The sequence below is a fragment of the Panulirus ornatus genome, chromosome 27 (assembly GCF_036320965.1).
Source record: "Panulirus ornatus isolate Po-2019 chromosome 27, ASM3632096v1, whole genome shotgun sequence".
NCBI classification, from domain to species: domain Eukaryota; kingdom Metazoa; phylum Arthropoda; class Malacostraca; order Decapoda; family Palinuridae; genus Panulirus; species Panulirus ornatus.
The window spans coordinates 19,038,635-19,060,039 of record NC_092250.1 but is presented as its reverse complement, the minus strand read 5'-3'; the positions used below and the strand labels follow the sequence as shown (position 1 = coordinate 19,060,039).

The 21,405-nt window shown below is 37.1% G+C and overlaps 2 protein-coding genes across 7 annotated transcripts in view; both read left to right on the top strand.

The window, feature by feature from the left end:
• Positions 1-3,567, top strand: part of LOC139757638 (carbohydrate sulfotransferase 5-like) — a 34,326-nt gene extending 30,759 nt beyond the window's left edge. Inside the window, 1 exon segment of the mRNA XM_071678311.1 lies at positions 3,269-3,567. The gene's annotated coding sequence lies outside the window, so the exon portion shown is untranslated.
• Positions 1-21,405, top strand: part of Mtp (microsomal triacylglycerol transfer protein) — a 60,503-nt gene that overhangs the window by 22,699 nt on the left and 16,399 nt on the right. For all 6 annotated transcript variants that reach the window (XM_071678303.1, XM_071678299.1, XM_071678298.1 and 3 more), the window contains 8 exons: positions 7,326-7,516; positions 9,445-9,648; positions 10,209-10,358; positions 11,078-11,243; positions 13,934-14,079; positions 15,868-16,028; positions 18,178-18,332; positions 19,761-19,879. In XM_071678303.1, the coding sequence (XP_071534404.1) occupies positions 7,326-7,516; positions 9,445-9,648; positions 10,209-10,358; positions 11,078-11,243; positions 13,934-14,079; positions 15,868-16,028; positions 18,178-18,332; positions 19,761-19,879 (1,292 nt within the window). The remainder of the gene's footprint in view (positions 1-7,325; positions 7,517-9,444; positions 9,649-10,208; positions 10,359-11,077; positions 11,244-13,933; positions 14,080-15,867; positions 16,029-18,177; positions 18,333-19,760; positions 19,880-21,405) is intronic.

The window sequence follows — 21,405 nt, the reverse complement described above, 5'->3', positions numbered from 1 at the left end:
CAGTAGTTATAACAGTAGCTGATATTTGCAGCATCCTCAAGAGCGTCATTCCTTCCCTTTCTCGTTGAATTAATTCATAGAAAAATGTTGGTGCTGAACCGTGATCATAACACACCAACTTTCACGGCGAGTGAAATTTTGAATTAAGTAGCCTGTGTCATTTACACTTTTGGATTTATTTACTTCATCTTTTGAGTATATTTTCATGATCGATAATGATTTATTATTTTTTCACCGCAAAGGATTCATTTCGTGCTCTAAAAAGTTCCAGAATCCATCGAATGGATTTTTTTTTTGAGTAAAGTTGAGAACAAACAGAAAACATGAAGGTTAGTCAGTTGTGTGAGTCGGTGGCGCATTGATACGTTGAATGGTCGACCTACTGAGTGTTGGGAAACTGGTGTGGCTTAGACTAAATTAGGGTAGGTGTGTGACGAGGCTAGGCCAGAGGGGAAGCTGGTGAGGTTTATACTGTTTAGGGTTTGATGGGTGGTCGTTGTAGACCATGGGGCGAGAAAAGATGCATTTTGTGGTGATCTAAGATCAGAGCGTAAGGCCCCAACCTAACGTTATGTGGCAGCATTCAGAAAGCAGGAAATGTTGTCTCCACGCATCCTTGATTTTCTCATTTTTTGGGGACACGTGTCCACGCCCCTCCAGAGCTTATAATTTAGGGGGGATTGAAGGGTGGAGGGGCCCCCAAAATGGGACTCATCTTAGGGGCCTGAGCCAGGGCTTAGTTTGTGGTCGGTATAAACATGGAAGAAAAACATTAAAAACAACAGAAGCCGTTTTCTTCCTGTTTTAGGATCTTCCCGACCAACGATGACTAGGAGGAGGCGCCCTCAAACTGGCATTACAAACAAATTCTTTTGTGTCATATTTTCTCTGTGGTTGAACTTTCTTTTCTTAGACTGATAGGAATGGGATGGGGTAGATTTGCTTACCGGAACGCCCAAGGTAACTGAGAAGCTGAACAGATTTTGTAATATTCTTCGTCAATATAAGGTAATTTCTGTCATTCTCGCACATGAGTAGTTACAACGTCTTGCTACTGTCATAGGAAAAAAGTAACAACAGAAATTGTTCGCCATACCGGCAAGGATGGGAACTGATTTCCTAATGGGGAAAATAGCTCCGTGTCATTTTGTTAATGAAAGAGCAGAGGGCTGTAAAACTGGTGTTTCATACATCCCTGTTTTTTGGAACATGTCTCCGTATATGTGCATACTTGCAAAGCTCTCCGTCTTCAGAAAAAGGTGATCACTCATAGTCACCGCTTTTTAAAGAAATCTAGTAGATTGTCAGTCTTAAAGAGAAACGGCAGCATTTTGCATGTCTCCTTTTGACAGTCTTTCATGTCATCCTAAAGCGTAGCATGTTATAGAAATTTTTAGTGTAATTGCAATGATTACCCTACATCATTTGATGTATACTGTATACGATTTTAAGGCAATGGGCGCAGATATCTGTATTGTCTTTGTTTATCACTCACATCTTTGGTGTCTAGCACATCTGTCTTTATCAACTTCTGGAACACTTAGAAAAGATAGCTAGATGTCAGCTTTTACGATTTAAGGTATTTTGACTTGAAAGTAAGATAGTATTTTAAGTTATTTGATCATGATTGATATGTGATTGTATGAAACAGATTCCAACGACAGCACAAGAAGAAAAAAATAGTCATAGAGGAAAGAATATGCAGTCTTACCTTTTATATACCCGTCTTTTGCTTAGTAAACAAAAATTAAGCATTACGATAATATTAGCCTGTGTGATGGCAGCGAGGTCGTCGGGCAGGAACTCGGCGGCCAGACGTATGTGGTAGTGAGCGGTGAGGAACTCAGTTCAGTTAGTATTATTATCTAGGTGACGCGTGCAAGGTAAATGCTTGTCTCTTGCTGTTACACCACATCCTCATGACCTGGGAGGGCCTTCCTCATCGGTCAGCATGAGAAGTATTCGAGATTTGTTGGATCCTCTCTCCTCCCCAACGCCATTGCGCGGTTAATGTGGGAGTTTATGTTAGTCTCGTAGGAAATGAATTGGGGAAGATAGTGTTTATTTCATTAGATGTGAAGGGAGTCAAGATTATTGTAAGGAAGTATTATAGAATTTGATTTTCTCAACACTTAGATGTAACTGATCGACGCACGCGTGTGGGAGATAGGTAATTCCATTGTTCACATGTGATTGAAGTAGAATGTTTTTAGAAGTATAGGAGTATAAATGGCTTCCTACGTGTAGGAAGGTGTATGGTAGGATAACAACGTCTTAGGAAATGAAGTGATTATAATATAGCATTTGAGTGGGATGTTTTAGGATGTAAGGAGGTATGTATTTGTTCGAGTTTTGCAACCACATAAAGGAAGAACAAGCATGGTTAGGACAGGAATTTTTATATCAATGAAGCAGGTGAAAAAGTATGTATGTGATAGAAAGAAATTTGAAAATGTGTATGTTTAAGAAAAGGGGTGAGAAATTTTGACTCACATAGAAGACTTGCACAAGTGGATGGTGGAACGTAAATTTTGACATGTATCAGGATGTGAAATAGTTTTCTGAATGTTTTAATGAATAATGCATTTTGTGAGATTGGTTGATTGCGGGCGTCCGCTGAACCGTGGCAAAACATTGTGGAACCTGCCGAAGTTGTGGGCTATGTTCATGCCTTTACTGAAACATAAGAGGAATCGGGTGGGACGATCTGTTCATTGAAAGAAATTCAGAGGTGAATGTTGAAGTTAATGTCTTCCTGTCGTCATTATAGTAATCAGAGGTGAGGTTACTTCTCTCTCTCTCTCTCTCTCTCTCTCTCTCTCTCTCTCTCTCTCTCTCTCTCTCTCTCTCTCTCTCTCTCTCTCGTACTTATTTGTCATTTCCCGCGTTAGCGAGGTAGCGTTAAGAATAGAGGACTGCCATAGAGGGAACATCCTTACTTGGCCCCCTTCTCTGTTCCTTCTTTTGGAAAACTGAAAACGAGAGGGGGGGGGGGATTTCTAGCCTCCGCACTCCCTCCATATATATATATATATATATATATATATATATATATATATATATATATATATATATATATATATCGTACAATTTCCATTAGGGTTATCCTGTTATATAATTGGATGTAGACACACTGTTTGGAACATAACCAGTACCATTGAAGATTAAGGAACTTGATGGTGTGTTGTTTTACATCAGGTAGCACAGTTTTGCTGAACTGTCTGCCCACTTTCTTTTTGGTTTTTGCTTAAAGCTATTTTCTTTTAAGGACTACCATATGATTATCAGTTTTACCTGGAAGGCTGTGCAATTGATAGTGAAGTATGTGGTTCTGGACATAGTAAAAATGGGCAGATGACCCCTCTTTTAACCCCCATGAGAAACGGTCAGTGCCATATTAGGGGAGTGACAAATAGTGTATGGTAAGACGAAGTTAATGAAGAGACTGCAGACATGGGCGCATGAGCAGTAGTGAGCAGACAGGGAAGTGCGATTGTAGTGCTACAAGAACATGTGGATCTGAGTGGTAACCATTGTGGACAGAACAGCGGAGTCGATGTGGGTATGCTGGTGGGCGTGGTGACAACCCTGGTGCTCATGCTGCGCTATCAGGTTACAGCTGCCCTCACTGTGGGCGTGGGCGGCCTGGGCTGGCTCGTGTGGGGCGCCCTGCAGTGTGCCCTTGCCCCAGCTCACGCCTTCGTCCTCCTTTCCTCCTACCCAGGTGGGTCATACTTCGGGATGGTAATGGTCAAGTTGCCGTGTGTTGACCTTATGGTGATGGTGTGTAAAGTACTGTTAATGGGGATGCTGGTAATGGTTTAGTCCTTCGGGTAGTGGTGGTGGTTTATATAGTACTCGACGGGGTGAACTTAGTAATGTAAGTATACTAAAAGTATCAGTTGCGGTACTCGTTATTGGTGTTGATGGTGCTTAGTAGTGGTGGTGGTGGAGTTAATGGTGATCGGGTTGTTAGAAATTGGTGATGATGTTAGAGTTGTTGGTTTTGGTGGCTGTGGTAACGGTTGTGATTGAGATAATGGTGGTGGTGTTAGAGATGATGGTAGTGTTGAGAAAATCTTTGGTAGTATCGTTGATGCTGAAAGCATTGGCGTCACTGATGGTCGTAGAGACCCTGGTAATGGTATTGTAGCTAAAGGTAGTGACAGTTGTGGTACTTCAGCCACAGGTGATGGTGCAGATTTTACTGGTAATGCCATTGATGTTAGTGAAGGTCAGGTAATGTTGATGGTGTCAGTACTACTGTTATTATTAGAGGCAGAAGTTTGGTAATTGTTACAGACGATGTATTGTTTTGTACGATGGCGATAAGTTGGTAATTGACGATGGTGTGAAAGGGACTTGCGATGATAGTGGTGCTGATAGTGATATTTGATAATGCTGGGTAGTGGATGTAGTGGTGGATAGGAGCACTACTTGTAGTAGTTGTGAATTTAGTGATAGATTGATGGTTATGTGGTTGTAATTATACGGGTAGCAGTGATCATGATAATGATGAAGGCTGTGATTTCGTTGTGTTGGTTAGTTGTGGCGTTACTAGTTTTGATACTACTTTTAGTATTTGGTTTGTTAGTGATCGCGCCATTTATTGGTCATGCAAGCAAGTTTGATAGAGGTTCAGGTGATCCCAATACCCAGAGTGGAATTCCTTGTGAAAGTCAAGTGATATCAGCTAACCAGAACAGAACTCCTTGTGAAAGATATCAGCTTCCCAGAATAGAACTTGTGGAAGCCTTGTCTCCTGAAATTATTGAAAATACAAAATTTGCTTGGAAAACTATGGTGTATATTAGGTTTTGTAATTTGATTTTCAGTATAAAAATGTGTGGTAAGATTTTTTTTAGATGATTTATTGCTGTGGTATAGAGATTTTTCAGCTTCATATATTTTTAGTTGGAAACTATTGTTGTACTTTTTTCATTCCAAATACAGTGATAAGATTAATTATAACGATTTTTGTACATTCTGTGGTTTTATGGACTTAAGGATCGACAGTTTCTACACATTTTTGTACACTATTCTGTTTTCTCATAGAATGTTAGAGTTGCCAAAGTAAAATTGCTTGCATTTTACTGTATTAGGACAGTCTAAAATTATATGATTGAATTTTTTGTCCACATTTGTATGTTTTCTCCATTCCAGCACTCTACTGCTAAGAGAAGAATTTTGTTAATGAAATCATTATAGCACTAATTACAGTATATAAGTTGACACTTGCACTGTACCTTTGCAAAGATTTGCATTAATGCAATTTACAGAGTTGCATTGTGAATTCATTTGATAAAGCTGTAAATGCCAGATGCAGGGAGCCTTTGACAAGTCCTATTTTGCATCCTTCCCATACAATCTAATTTTAAAGTTTTTTGTCATACACTCCTTTTGTTGGCACTTGTTATTGTAATGATGGTGGTGGTACTGATATAAGTGGTGAGATTTTACATTTGTAGGTTCAATTAACTAGTTGTGATAAATCACAGTGATTGTGTTGGTTGAGATTCTTGTGATAGTACTTGTACTATTGCTGTTATTGTATATGTAAGTGGTTTTGATTCTTTATGGTTGCTTAAGTTTCTCCACGATGTATGTAGATCTGACTCTTAGAATAAGAAAGGTTGTATGAAGAGGGAAAGATGGAAGAAGACAGAAAATTCCATAGTCAGTTTTTTAGGGAAGATGAAGTTATTGTAACACCCAATCCTCAAATGGTTGGTCTCCACACATATGCTGTGGCAAGCAGTGAACAAATGCATACCTTAGGTTAGGCCTTGAAGGCAAGGAGATATGCAGACAGGTCACAAGAACAGGAGCCAAAATGATACTTGTAGAATAGAAAAACAAAGCAGCAACATTGCAGCATATAGAAAGGGAAGGGTGAAAGGTGAAGCTAGGAGAATGATGAGACTGAAAGCTTTTGATTTTACCCAGGTTAGTAGACAGGTAGTAGGTGAGCTACCTCATTTGTGTGAGCAGTACAGTACTCCATCATTGGGTGAATAAAAGACTAAGTAGATATGAAAAAGCAGCTCACAAGAAAAATTATTATGGGACCTGTACAACACCCAGCAATGGGGAAGCAGACTTTGTGATGATTATATGGGGTTTCCATGATAGAGTGGAAAATATGGTTATGGCCATCATGTTTTTGTTATTACATGTTTGAATTGTGGTGTTTTGAAATTGAACAGAGGGAAATGAATGTGTGTGTTTGTTTTGATAACCAATATTTAGGTACTGCAAGCATACTTGCATCTTATAGGAATTTTAATGTGCCACGTTGATCCACTTTGTATAATGAGTTTTTGTATGGTTGTTCCTAGGTGCTGTTGCTCTCATGGGCATGATATTATGGATGTCAAATGTTGAATATATGAATAGGCTTTAGATTTTTTTAGTGATGATGTAACATTATTCATTGCTCTGATTTTGTGCTTGTGTTTGCATTAGAAGTAGCAACTGTATGTTTTGATACAAAGGTATATTCTTGGATTCATAAACTTGTCAGGTCTCAACTCTGAGTCTGAGGAGCAATTATCATGCATTCATCATGATAAAATCTTAAGCATTTTCTTGTTACTAATTTTTCATTTCATGGCTTTTATGAAAGAAAAATGATTTAATGTATACACAACAACCTTTTTGAATAAATGAACATTTCAGTTTTGATTATCATATGTAATAGTGAGCCAGTACTTCAATGCTTGTCAGGTTGCACTCCTTTTACTTGTAGCTGTTTTTTCTTTCTGCCTCACCTACATGGGAGTGCTAGCATTCTGTCCACAAGCATACAATCTAACCTGTTACACATAACACTTGACAACACTGATCTCACACAACTCACACTTCATAACTGGCTTTTTCCTGCAGTGAGCGCTATGTGCCAGCCCTGCCTATTAGCAAAATGGTAGGAGCAATAGAAAGAAGAAGGTAGGAACATTAGGCAGAAGCATTAGGTAGAAGTAGTAGATAGGAGCACTAGGTAGGAGCATTAGGTAGATGTAGTAGGTTGGAATGTAAGGTAAACACATAGGGTAGAAATAGTTTGTAGAAACATAGGTAGGAGCCTCTGGAAATGCTGTCCTAGAGCTGCTCTTTGCCATTGGCCTGTTAAGGGTAAGGCACTGGAGTTCAGCTATGGAGACTCTTTTACCATGGCTTTTCCCTTGAGGGAGTTCTTGAGAGATCAGGCATCAGAGATATAGATAGATAGATGTATGACATATATACATGTAAATTTCCACAACTGTTTGTACATCTGTCCATATAGTTTTGAAGTGCTGATGGTTATCAATGTTTTTTCTTTACAGCATTTACTCGACAGTATGAAGTGGGAACTTTATACAGGTATGGGTATGAAACATCAGTGTTGCTAAATGAACCCCAGGCACTACCTGTCTCCACCACCAAGGATGTAGGGTTTCGGGTAGAGCTGACTGCTGAAGTGACTCCAGTTTGGCAGCACCCCACTAATGTTCATGAGCAGATTCTTCAACTGACTGTGAGTATTGCATCCTTAGAACTGATTGAAGTTCTTGTTGACTAAGATCTTAAGTAGAAGTGTGGTGTCTTAATTTTGTCATTATCTTGGTCTCATGAAATATTTCTTGTGCATATTTCTTTGATGAGTATCAGTCTTTCCCTCACTTTACTTGAGTTCTCTCTACACATATTTGTTTTTGCACACATTTTGTAGAATCCATGATTTGGTTTGTTTGGGCACATATTGGATGTCCAGAAAGATTGCTCTGATGAAATCCAAAAAGATTCATTATTGACTTCACAATACAATGTTTTGGACAGTGAATTTTTTGGTATCCCTGGACTGAAATGCTACATTGGAAATGGGATACATACTTGAGCACCATCACAGAGACCTATCAATTCTTCCCCAATAGATTTTTTCAATTGAAAGGTATCAGTCATGGACAGAATTCCTCTTCAGAGCCAGGCAGTGAGACTGTACCCAACTGACATGGTGTGGTTCATGGAGCAACCAAAGTAGGCCCTCTGCCACAGCAGCTTTAACCTCCACAAGGTCTTCCATATCACAGAAATTCAGAAAGTATGTGCTGCAAAGAAATCTCATCTTATGGAACTGCAGGGAATGCAAAGGAAATGAATTTTGGAGTGGTAGAGTGGGTGAAGCATAATACTTTAAAGTGGTTTGGACATGTGGAAGGAATGCAAGATAGGGAGTTTAAAAAGGAGGGTGCATGACAGTACAATTAAAGGGGTTGATGTGAGAGGAAGACAACCTGTGACATGGAGAAATAGAGTGGAAAAGTACTGGAGGGAAAGAATGCATGTAATGGTGGGTGTAATTGAGGCATGTAAGGACAGGGATAAGTGGATACCCTTTTGCCATGGCCACCCCCTGGATGGAAGTTCCCACAGGCAGTGAGTATTAGAGATATGAATTGATAGACTGCAACAACTTAAACAGTTTGACATCAACCAGTGGTATGGGAAGCTGAAATAATTCAGGGGTTTCAATATGCATCTCCTTTTGATAAAGTTAACCCATTGACTGCAGCAGTCCTAATACTCACTGCACTCTGTATATAGGAAATTCTCCAACATTCTAAGAAAGAATCATCATAAGTTTGTTATTACAGTTAACTAGAACGTAATTTTCTAATTTTCTTTTTCATACTTGATCGCTGTTTCCCACATTAGTGAGGAAATGCCAGGAACTGACGAATAAAGTCTGCATTTGCTCACATCCATATTCCAGCTGTCATGTGTAACACACTAAAACCACATCTCCCTATCCAAACCATGCCCCACGTACCTTCCCGTGGTTTCCCTTGGCTGCTTCACATGCCTTGGTTCAGTCCATTGGCAGCAAGTCACCTTCTGTATACCACACTGTTCCAGTTCAGTCTATCCCATGCACACCTTTCACCTCCTTGCTTGTTCAGGCCCAAATCACTCAGAATCCTTTTCACAAGGCTCTACTGGTAGACTTGAGAGAGCGTCTGAATTTTGGAGAGTATGTAAGAGGAAAATGAGAGATAATGTGAATTAAATAAAATATCGAGGTGTTAACAGGAAGATAGAGACAGGATGGGTTAAGTGTGAGTTTGAAGGGGGAGAACCTAGAGGAAGTTGATTGCTTTTAGTACCTTGGAGTGGACAAAGCACTGAAGGGAATCATAAGGGCTCTAGTGAGTCATGAGATAGGGGAGTGGGCAAAGGTATTGAATGCATTGAGGAGTGTGTGAAAGGAGAGACCACTGTGTGTTCATGCAAAGGTTGGTATGTCTGAAGGTATGGTTGTCCCTGTAGTGATTTATGGGTGTGAATCTTGGGCTCTCAGTGCAAGCTTACAAAGAAAAATTAGCCTTAGCAAATGAACCAGCATCTAGTTTGTCTAAATACAAAGGTAAGCCTCTTAATTTCAAAAGAATCTTTCTTTTTTCCTAGGTTGTAAACCCAAAGCTATCGGTCAAGGCTCGCCAAGGACCATCTCCTGAGGGATTTGTTCACAAGGCATCGAGGTTGGAGAGCTATAAATTACATCCCCTCTTCATGCACTGGAATAATGGCCAAATAAATAATGTATATCATATTGATGGAGGAGAATTATCTGTTCTAAATGTTATGAAAGGCATCTCCAGCCTGTTTCAGGTATAGTAACTCTTATTTCTTATTTGGCTTTCATGTTTTTACTTTTTAGGTTATGATATTGAATATTATTGTAAGTTTTTGTTAGAGGTTGCTTGATGTTATGTTGGTGGTAGCTGTTATCCCATTTGATCTCTATTGGAGGCTTAAACTCTTTCCATTTCTCTCTCATCAATGGTAATTTAGGAAAGGTAATTTTTATCGTATATTTTTTTTGGAACTTCATCCTCTGATATGTTTTTAAGTAAATGTGTTTCTAGTCATTCATGAAGTTTCCTTGCAAACACCAGAGAATAGGATTATTTCTAATGCAAAGTTTGTTAACCAGAGTGTCATTTTAAATGAAGATCTGAAAATTTAGCTTTTTTACATCTAATTGAGCAGTTGTGCTATAGTATATTTCCCATTGCATGGATGCTCATGATGCAGACCACATGTTTAGTTATGTATTTGTAAAGTTTATATGCTCCCAGCCATTTTTGATGCAAAAAATTCTAGGTACTAATTATTTTCCTATGGAAATTTAAGAGCATCATATTTATCTGTCGACAACTCTTCAACAGCACCAGGTGAAAAATGTAAAGCAAACAGAAGTAGATGCTTCAGGAAAATGTGATGTTGTCTACTCACTGGTTGACTCGACAAAGGTCACAAAGTTGAAGAAGAACTGCAAAAATGTTTTTCCTGTGGTTTATTTCAACCACACCAACAAGGTATGATGAAAATGATCATGGGGATTAATATGGTAGATAGTTAAATTTGTCTGTGTAACAACATATGGCTAAAGTGAAAGTCTCATTATTGTGCAGCCAATTTTCATGTAAATGATTTTCTCTCCTGAATGTAGACGATATTCATCTTCAATAGGATAAATTCAATGATATGAATATCATCACAAGTGATCAAACAGTTAGTAGATACTGAGGAGTTTTGAAACAGGCTAGGAAGAAGGAATTTGCCTCATGCATTTGCTTTTCCTGACCAGTTGTTTACATATACCTCAATGTGTAGAAACTTTCAAAATATTTTACCTAGTAGGGTAGCTGTAAATCTGGGAAGTTTCTGAATATTTCAGAGCTTCTTCATGTAAAAGAATACCTTGCATCAGTATGATAGCTTGGTTAATGAACAGAAGTCTCTGAGGGACCACAAATTGGTCAATACCCCACTAACTCAAGTACATTTGACGAAAGAAAAAAATACTAATGTATTACAGTACATTACTTGTATTCTTACATTCAGTAAATTACCTTTGGTAAAGTGTTTATTTATTCTTCCAAATCCGTAGTTAATTGGTTGTCACTTGTACTCAGAAAGGCATCTTGCATTCATATTAGTCTAGTTTTTATGTAATGTACCATAGGGAACCTTTTACAATCAGACTAGGTGCTTTGATTCATAACATACTGTATAGGTACTCTCATTTTTGTAGGTATTGGGTGCACAAATTGACTGTCAGGCAACCACATCATATCTTCTGAATGCTGATGAGAAAATTATTCGGAAGGCCACATCAATGGAGACGCATTTCTTGAGAGTGGAGGCACGTAAACAGTCAGGAGCTGAGGTCATGAGCAAGCAGGTGCTCCAGCTTAAGGGTAAATCTATTATTGTAATTTTTCACCGTGGACCCAAGGAATGAAGTTAATGTTTTGTGTGTCTGACACCCCCAGCATATGGTTACACTACAAGTGAAAAGTATCCCTCAGTGAGGCTGTATAGTATAATCTGTTGATGAAAGGAAGTACAGTCTTCATAAGGAACTTCACACTCTAGAAGAGTCCAAGAAAGTAATGCAGCCCTGGACCTGAAGAAGCTCTTTTAGAAAACTGGGTTCCAGGGTACATAAATAGTAATACAGATTATGTAGTATGCATACAGTTGCAGAAAAAATTTCATATTTCATATGTGTTTCTTAAGAGCAAGTAAATTGTTGTTTAGAGGCTCAATTATCAAAGTAAAGTGGGTGCTTGTTCCTCCCAAATCTATCCATTGTAGAGCCAAGTTGGACTATTTTTGCTAATTCTATGCACATGTAAAATGGATTGACTATGATGTAGGCCGACTCCCTATACTGTAACTTAATCTCTTTAGGGATTAGGTTGCATGACTTGAAAATTTAGGGAAGGGAAAAATCATGATCATGTATTATGTTATTGTCATTTATATACTAATTAAGATATTTGGTTGTAATTATAGAAGTTTCATTAATTAGATTTTGAATATTCTTGCACCCTGTATTACACTGTGGTAAATCAGATGCTGTTTGCAAATGACGGTTCTGGTGGCAGACTCAGGAAAGGAAAAAACAAAAAGCGGAAGTTTCTAGTTTAAGTGAATAAAAGTAAGATTTTGAAAATTAGCAGGTAAAAGTGATGAATTGGTTCAAGTATGAGTCTGATTGGAGAAAACCTGGAGGAAGTGGATTGTTTTGCTTGGGAGTGGATATTGCAGCAGATGAAACTTTCGGAAATGAAGTGAACCATAGGGTAGAGGAGGGGGCAAAGGCCCTGTCAGTGTGGGCAAAGATGAGTATATCATGATATAGTAGTCCTGACAGTGTTGTATGGATGGAAGTAATGGGCCTTAAATGCAAAAGTGTGGAAGAGGGTAGATGTGTTAGAAGTCAAATTTTTGAAGACAGTATTTGGTGTGAGGAGGGTTGATCTAATATGGAATAAAAGGGTAACAGAGAAGTGTGGTAGTAAGTGGAGTATGTTTGAGAGAGCTGAAGAGGTTGTGCTGAAATGGTTTAGATATATGGAAAGGATGGGTAGAGAGAGACTTATTGAGAGTATATGCATCAGATGTTGTAGGAACACTTAGGAGGGGGAGACTAAAGAGAAAATGGAATGATGAAGTAAAGGATGCTTTGAGTTATTGGAGCCTGAACATGCAGGATGGTGTGAGGCATGCATGATTTAGAGAGAACTGGAGTGACTTGTTATACATGGGGCAATATGCAGCCAGCAGGCTGAATCAGGCCATATGAAGCAGTTAGGGGAAACCACAGACAGGTCTGGGACTTGGTTTTGGACAAGAGTCTGATTTTGGTGCATTACACATAATTGTAGAGTGAATATGAACAAATGACGCTGTTCTGTATCTGTTCCTGTTGCTGACTTGTTAACAAGGGAAATAGCATAAGCATTTGAAGGTAAATGCAAGTAAAAGTAAGGTAATGAAGTTTGAAATGTTACAAAGTGAAAGCATAGATTTTGTAAACTCCTATAGAAAGAGAGAAAGTCCTCAAAAATGTTTTATAGATATGGGAAGAGGAAGACTGGTAGAGATGACAGAATTTAAATATTTGGGAACTATGTTGAGTACGTATGGTGATATGGAAGGAAAGATAAGTGAGAGCAGTACAGGGTAGAAGAGTCATTGGGTCCCTTGATAGCATGATAAAAGGTAGATGTGTATGCACGGAAGTGAAGAAAGGACTGAGGTACAGCATAGTCTTCCCAACCCTGACTTTTGCAGCATAAAAATAGATGAGTCTCAGAGGTCAAGAATTGTGGCTGTGGAAATGAGTTTTTTGAGGAGCATGTGGTATGACTGGATGGAATGAAGAAAGTAATGAGGGGGAGTATGAAAGATTTGGTATGGCAGGGAATGCAAAGGAAATGAATTGTGGTACATTGAAGTAGATGAGACTTGATTGTTTAAGGTGGTTTGAGTATGTGGAAAGAATGCAAAATGAGAAGCTTACAAGGAGAGTTTATAATGATATGATTATAGAAGTTGGTGTGAGAGGGAGACCACCTTTGATATAGGGAAATAGAATGGAGGAGTGCCAGAGGAAAAGGAATGGAGGAAGAATGCCTGTAATGGTGTTTGCTAGGGAATCATGTAGGGACAAGTATAATTGGAGACCCTTGCTGTGGCCATCCCGTTGGTGGGAGTTTCCAGAGGAAATGGGCATCAGGGATTGGTAGATGAAAAGAAAAAAGAGAATGATTGTTTATATATATCTTTATGTAATTACCCATGTTACTTTGGCTTGCTACCAGCTGTACTCTTTTGCCCATATTTCTTTGATACTTTCTGAATGTTGTTTTTGAGACATACATCAATGGTGTTCTCTCAGTATCTAATTAATCATGTCTGTTACAAAGATTTACATTGTTATTTACATTCTTGAAATGTACTTCATTTTCTTTAATTACCAAGTGTTGTGGCCACTTCCTCACAAGGATGCTTCTGTGCATGTTTACACTCTATCATCCCATTGCTAATTTTTCTTTGGAACTTTTTTGTTAATTTAATATGATCTCTACTCCTGCAGGGCGAGAAAAAATTAGTACTCCAAAGTACATGGGAAAAAATGTTGCAGAGGCTATTAAGTCTATTTCTTCCAAGCTAAAAAAGACCCTCATTACTGACCAGCTGGCAACCAACCCGGACCCAAAGGAATGCATAACATGCAAATCTGTAAGATTATATCTTTTTTTGTATTTGTTAGTGTGGAAGTTTATGTTCACTACACCGGACTGGACATAGAATTGAAGGTATAAAAGTGAGCAAAGGTGCTATATGCACGTGATCATTCTGTTTGAATGGGGATGGAATAAAAGATGGATGATAGATAGTGTATATGTTTTATTAGAAATTTCTTTCATCATTTGTACTGTTTAGATAGCATTTTCTATAATATACGTTCTGATTCCTTATATTTGTATGTACATTTTTGATAGTTTGTTACTTGCTACCTGCAAGGTATGGCATACAGATAGGGATAATTGTATCCGTATGTTTAGTTTTAAGTTGTGTTGTAGCTCTAAAGGGTTACTTACTTTTAGTTCAATTTTGTTGACCTCATCAATATTTGGGGAAGAAGGAGCCCTTGCAGTTCAGTAGTCAATTTTGTTATATAAAGTATTTTAAAGTGAAAGCTTTGTTCTTCAGTGTGTTGCTTGTGCAGTATGAACATATAGATAATGCTTTTGTAAGATTTGAGGTCTTGCATATGGGGTGAGCTGTCACATGTGAAACAGCAAACAGGAATGAAAAAGATACGTATACTTCCCAGCCCCAGGAGTTCATCTATTGTATATTTATGAGGCTCCTGCAGCACTCAGAAAGCTGGCCACATTCATTGGTTGGGACTAGTTATGATATTGTATATGCAGAATGCGTAGGTCCATTGAGTAGTAAGTGCTTGGTGTCATCTTCATGTTAGTTGCAATGTGGATATGAAGGACCTTGGGATATGGTGAAACTTTAATACACCTAAATGTTATTTCTTCTCCAGTTGGAAAGGGGAGAAAGAATGCTACCCATGTATCTCCTGCATGTTGTAGGAGATAAAGAGGGGCAGGAGTTAGGGGGACAAGATATCTTCCCATTCTGTATTACTTTCCACAAGAAGAATCAGAGGAATGAGTCAAATCAGGATCTTTTATCCTTTAAGGCTCATACATCTGTTCTGGGCAGTACCTTGCTCATGCTGAAAATAGCAAATATGTATGAAAGAGAGAACAGAAAGATTCCTTGTAAAACTTCTTTCTTATATTAGAAATTGTTTGCCATTAAGAAATCATTGTTAAGATGTATATAGAATGTATTCTTACACTTAAGTTATTCATATTGCAGGTGAGACCTAACAGGGGAAAACATTTCATGAAATAATTCTTTGTTATTTTATGCAAGATGGTTTATATTTATGCATAGAATTAATGTACTTCATGTTTGAATTAGAATTGTATGTTGATACTGTTTAGAATTGATTGCTTTCACTCATTTACTTTTTTACAAGTGGTTATTGAAGTTGAGGTAAGCCTTATCTATATCCAGTAACATTCAGGAGAATGTAAATAGCAGCAAACCATTGGGTCCTTTTGAGAACATAAAAACATAAGTCTTTCACAAAGTTCATGCAATCAGAAATGTGACTCTTTCACTGCTCTTAGTGTACTTAGTGTTTGGATTCAATTTGCTCCTTACTGTCAATTCTGTGACAAAATTCTTGAAGTGAAAGTTTCTTTAGTATGTCAATTCTTTGACAGAATTCTTGAAGTGAAAGTTTCTTTAGTATGTTTTTCCTCCAGCAATGCTTAAATCATTTTCCAGATCTTATACTAAAGTAGAGAATAATGTTTTACTGTTTTCTTGGTATTTTTCTAGAGTTGTGACTTTAAAAAAGGTTTTCAGATGAATACCAAGCACCACTTACTGTATTGTTGTATATTTGTTTATTTATGATATTTGTATTTTCTGCAGCTTAATGATCTTGTGAACAATTTCCGCAACACACTGAATCCGAAGAAACTTGGAACCCAGGGATCAGCTATTGCTTTCAGTCGCTTGTTAAGGAAGGTCCGAGAGAGTGACCTAGAAACCATCAAGGCTGTTCTAAAAGACAAGAAAAATTCTAAGATTTTGTAAGCAGTTTTTGTATATTTTATACATGGTTGAATTATGAGTTTGAATTTAGAGAACCTCTCTCTCAAACATTCTCTACTATCATATAACCTTAGACTTTTGCATGCTGTCTATATTCACCACATTCTCTCTCATTTTATTTCATTATTCCTCCTCTCTTGTACTATAAAAGCTCTTATTTTCATGCTTAAATTCATGTCATATCCTGTGGTTGTCCTATTCTTACATTCCTCAAAGAACTTTTCAGTGTCTTCATTACCAGTCTGGCTTAAAAACTTGCTGGTTGTGAGCAGGACACCTCACACTCTTCCCTCTTGCATGTTGGGGAAAATCTAAGGCTTCTAGCCTTTCCTCATAACTCATCTCTTAATTCTGGTTCCATCTTTGTTGCCCTCCCATCTCTTTGTGCTTCTGTAGGTGTGGTGACCAAACTTGAGAAGCATATTTTTAAGTTTTGGCCTTATGTAAGATAGCTTAGAGGCTCTGTTTCAGTGCATTTTATATGTCAGCTAGAGAGTGGATGTGAGCAAATGAGGCTATTTCTTTGTTTGTTCTTGGCAATACCTTGTGAATATGCTAAATGGCGAACATGTATGAAAATATTTAGAAGTTATATGTGGCTGATTGAAAAAGATTTAACAGTACTAAACATTACATGTGAGTACACATTTACATTAGTACTCTACAATCTCAGTTTTACCTCAAGTGTGTCTTTATTTCCTTTTGAGTCATCTTTGTTATCATATCATTTTCCATTGAAAAATTATTAAAAAATGAAAATTTATGAAGCAAAAACAATATACTTTAAAAAATTTTGTTACTCTTAATTTCTCAGCAAACTTTCATATCTTTCAGAGCTGTAACCACATATCTCATGCAGTCTAGAACAGGGTTCACTTGCTATGTTATGATATGCACTGTTTGCTTTACAGGGATATCTTGCTCTGGTCCCCATCTGAAGTCCAAAGACTGACATGAAACTTGTAATGCTTATTGAAATACACTATCTGCTGCATAGGGATATCTTAGTAGGCCCCTTTTGAAGTCCTAACGTTCCTTTGGTCACATATGTTTTCCCCAAGCTGAACCTAGGGTTAAGTTAAGAATATCACATTCTTGCTCATGCACCCTTCATCCTTATTTCTAAGCTTGTGTCTACATCAGTCTGTCATGTTTTTCAAACTAGATTAGTATTTATTGCTTTTCCCATCCATATCCGTATTTTTTTTTCTCTAGAGTTTACTGGCAATAGTTTTAGTGTTTGTAGTTTATGCATCTGTCTTTTATTTAGTTAGTTTCCTGCTGGCACCTCATAAAAACTCTGCTGTCTGTGCTCTGACTTTGGTCATAAAACTGACTTCACCTGGCTATATGTTAATTTTGGCCCTTAAGTTTATTTCCAGCCTCCTTTGTATGAGAAAATTAAATCAACACAAGTATAAATGACCATATCTGTGTTTATTCCTTTTATTTATTTTCCCTCTAATTTCATTATGTTTAGTTTAGTCTAAGCACTCTCCTATAGCATAGTGACATTTGACTTTACCTCAAGTGTTCAAACTTTTCTTTCTTTTATCTTTCATGCTTTTACTGCACATCTCCACTCAGTCTCTCACAGCAGTTCCCTACAATCCTCTTTGTGTAAAGTTGAGGTATATTTTGTTTGATAATGGAAGTGTGAATGGAGACAAGTCTCTCTTGACAAATTAACTTGGTATATAAAACGAAAAATTTGGAAGTGTGCTTGCATATTGTAGATGCCTTTGTTCACTTTGGCACACATGACTTTGCTTGAAAATACATATACAGGAAATGAGAGGCGGTATGAACTTGATCTGCAGTGCTTCATATAGACATGCTTGATAGATTGATCGATTGACAGATAGAGGAAGAACAGCAAGGATAAGGTAATAGAATAGAGCGAAGAAAAGAGTATTGATATGAAAGGATGTTTCATAATTTTGGGGTGAGGATTGACTATATCGTTCATTTCAAGAGGTTCTTCAGGAAAATGTATTTTATGGCAGGGAATGGTGAATTGTCGTTGATTATGTGAACTATCATGACCTTTTTAGAGCATTTTATACCATGAAACCACAGTCAAATAATGTATGAAATGTTTTTATATTTTATCATACTGTATTGCAGGCCACAGTTATTGGACATTGCAGCTGCTGCCCAAACAGTACCAGCACATAAAGCAGCCATGTCTGTGCTCAAATTTAATGGCCCAATTGATCATCCTGAACGGTACTTGCTTAGTCTCTCTTTAGCTACTCATCCTGCAGAAATTGTTATTCAAAGTAAGATTTCACTGTATCTTCCTCCTTATGGAAGGAAGTTTTTGTTTTTGACATCTGTTCTTTCTTTTCATTTGTCATGATTGTACATAGTTACTATATATATGGGCCATTTAGCTAGAAACCTTGCAGGGTTGGACCCTGGCTCTCTTTGATGAATGACTTTTTTCTGTGAGTTTATGTTCATTTGTCGGAGTTACTGAGCATTGATCTTAATTCTGTGATAAAGTAGTCACCTAATTGAGGATTGCTAGAAGATTAGATTTGCATTTGCAAATGGATGTTGGTATTTTTACTTTGATTTTTATGAATTTTAATAGAATTTTTCTTGCATTTGAAGAGAAGTCATTCATGCTTGAACTTTTCCAACATTTGAAGCTCAGATCTTTGTATGTCATTGAAACTCATTAGTATTGATAAGAAATTAAAACTATCCCGTTGAATTTTGCATATTTGTTGGAGTGAGAGTAAAGAGAGAATATAATCCTGAAGTGAATATTTCATTGAATATGCATTAATACATACATGAATGAGGAGGAGAGAAGAATGATTATTTATGAATGGGTTTACTTAATGCTCGTTTGTGTTGTAAGAATATCATAAGAGACAAAACTTTTTAAGATATTGAGTTTTAGAGTTTTATATTTTAAATGGAATCTAAAGCACCATAATGTTTAGAGTGAGTAACTGTAAATGAATAGTTTATTTATATGAGATCACCAACAGGCTTTTTTTTTTACCAGTTCAAGAGAGAGACTTTTAGTCCTTTAGCTAAGTGTGGATGAAAGTTTTTTTCACTGTTATAACTGTATTGTTTCTTTTCAAAGGTTCCAGAATATGCTAGCCCTCACTGCTAGGGAAGTTGTCATATTACAGTTGAAACCAGCAAAAAAAGATTAGGACTGTATAGAATGTAAGAAATTTTCAAAATTTATCCATATGAATTGATTAATAAGGATGAAACCCATATCTAAGGGTGGATGTTCAAAAGAATAGATGGAGACATGATTTTGATAGGAAAATACTGGAAAATACCGTCAGTGTATTTAGTGGAAGTTTTTGTGTTGAGTTTGTAAGGATAATATGTAGTGGCTGTATCCTTTGGATATTGCACTGAGGCAAGTTTTCATAAGTGGAAGTGTAGGTTGGACTGCTGGTGTATAGTGTAATGGGTTTTATATTTACAACTGGACCCTCTGTGATCTAAATTTACCTAATACTCACCAGTGAATTCCAGCATGTTAGAAGTTTAGTGGAAAAGGGCATATTTACATGATAGTTGATAGACCACTGCTGTTGGAGATCATGAATTGATCATGTATCCTAGAATATGAAAGTACTGATGTAAGTGGATACAGCTAAAATATTTTCATAAAATGTGCCAATTAAAAGTATAATTATTATCTAAACTGTAATGTTTATCTTATGCAGATGTACTGAAGCATGTTAAAAAGGACTACAAAAATAACAAGTTGTATGAGACTCTGGTGTTAACTGTTGCTTCTCTGACACACACCTTCTCCAGAATGCCTGAAAAGAGTAAACAACCAGTAAGCTTAATTTTTATAATTGTATTGTAAATTTGTAACAAAATAAGTGTTTTGAGCATGTTATTGAATCGCTTTGGTCCCATGTGTTCAGACTTTTTGTAGCATGTAAGATGTAGAATAATTTCTGCGCTGTACATATTATTGGCCTTAAATTTTGTTAATGATTAAAATTTTTTTCTCTTTAACTATTCTCTTAATGTGGGACTCTAGTGGCAAGTTAGGAAGTGAACTCCCAAGTCCTTCCCATACAGAGAATCCTAAAGTTTATACCCTGGTAGATGATAATCATATTTAGGCTTTCTTTCATTTTGTCCATCCTCTTTGCTGCACTATCCATTATTGTCTTTTCTAAATTCTTCCATTGTCAGTCTAATCCTTTATATGTGTCCAAATTTGTATATACACAGTGATGTCTTTGTGTACATTTGTGCTATATTATTTGTCTGTTTATCTTCATATGTCTTTTTATTTATTCATTCTTGTCTTATATATTTCTCTCCTTGTCATAGTCTGTTTCAGTATGTTTATCAATATATTATGACTTTATCATTCCCCTGTGTAAGAGGTGTAAAAAGGATTCAACATAGTTGAGCAGCCAGAACAGTTTTTGAGTCTGATAGATGAGATCTAGAAATTATGATTTTATCTCTGGGACTAAAACAATTTGCAAATTCTTTGAATAAGTGTACCAGCATTTTGTATTCTGTCTTTTGATTATGGAGAGCATATTAAGATTGGATTTCAAATATTTAAGGATGCTAGTTTGGAGCAGGTGACTGTGTAATTTTCTTTTTGAGTTTTTATATAAAAATGGAGGTTTTTGAGAAAAATTACTTTCTGTTTAGATGCTGGATGAGTCATTTAGATCATGCTGGGTTGTATAAGTTAAAATGGAAGGATTAGGAAAATGAAGATGCATTAGTTCATGGGACTGAATGAATGATGGTAGGTGAACAGAGAAGGGGTTGAGTAATGTCTCAGAGGAAGGGAAAGTCAGTATTTTAGGCAGAATACTGAAATAATTATTTTAGTTAGAGTTGCCTGTTAAGGTTGAGGCCCTAAAGGCTAATAAGCAGCCCTGGAGTTCACTAGTTATCGTGACTCAATTGCCGTGGCCACCCCCTTGAAGGAGTTCCAGCTGGAACAGGCTTCAGAGATATAGATTGATAGAAGAGTAAGAATGAAAATAACAGTGAGAAAGGTATGTAGGGCCTGGATATGGATAGGGAACTGTGGTTTCAGCGCATTGCACATGACGGCTAGAGACAGTGTGAACGAATGTGGCCTTTTTGTCTGTCTTCTTGCTAATACTGTAATCTGTTTCACTTTGAAAATGAGTGTAGATATCCTGTGATTAATGTGTTTTTAGATGATTCTGCAAGGTACATTGTAGATAATATGTAGAAGTGGTATATTGGATTGTGGGTGAATAGTTGACATAATCCCTATTTATGTCCATAACTTTTGTCAGGTGTTGAGCAAAACTTTCTCAGTATTATTTGTTTTTCAGTAAATTTTCCTCTTGT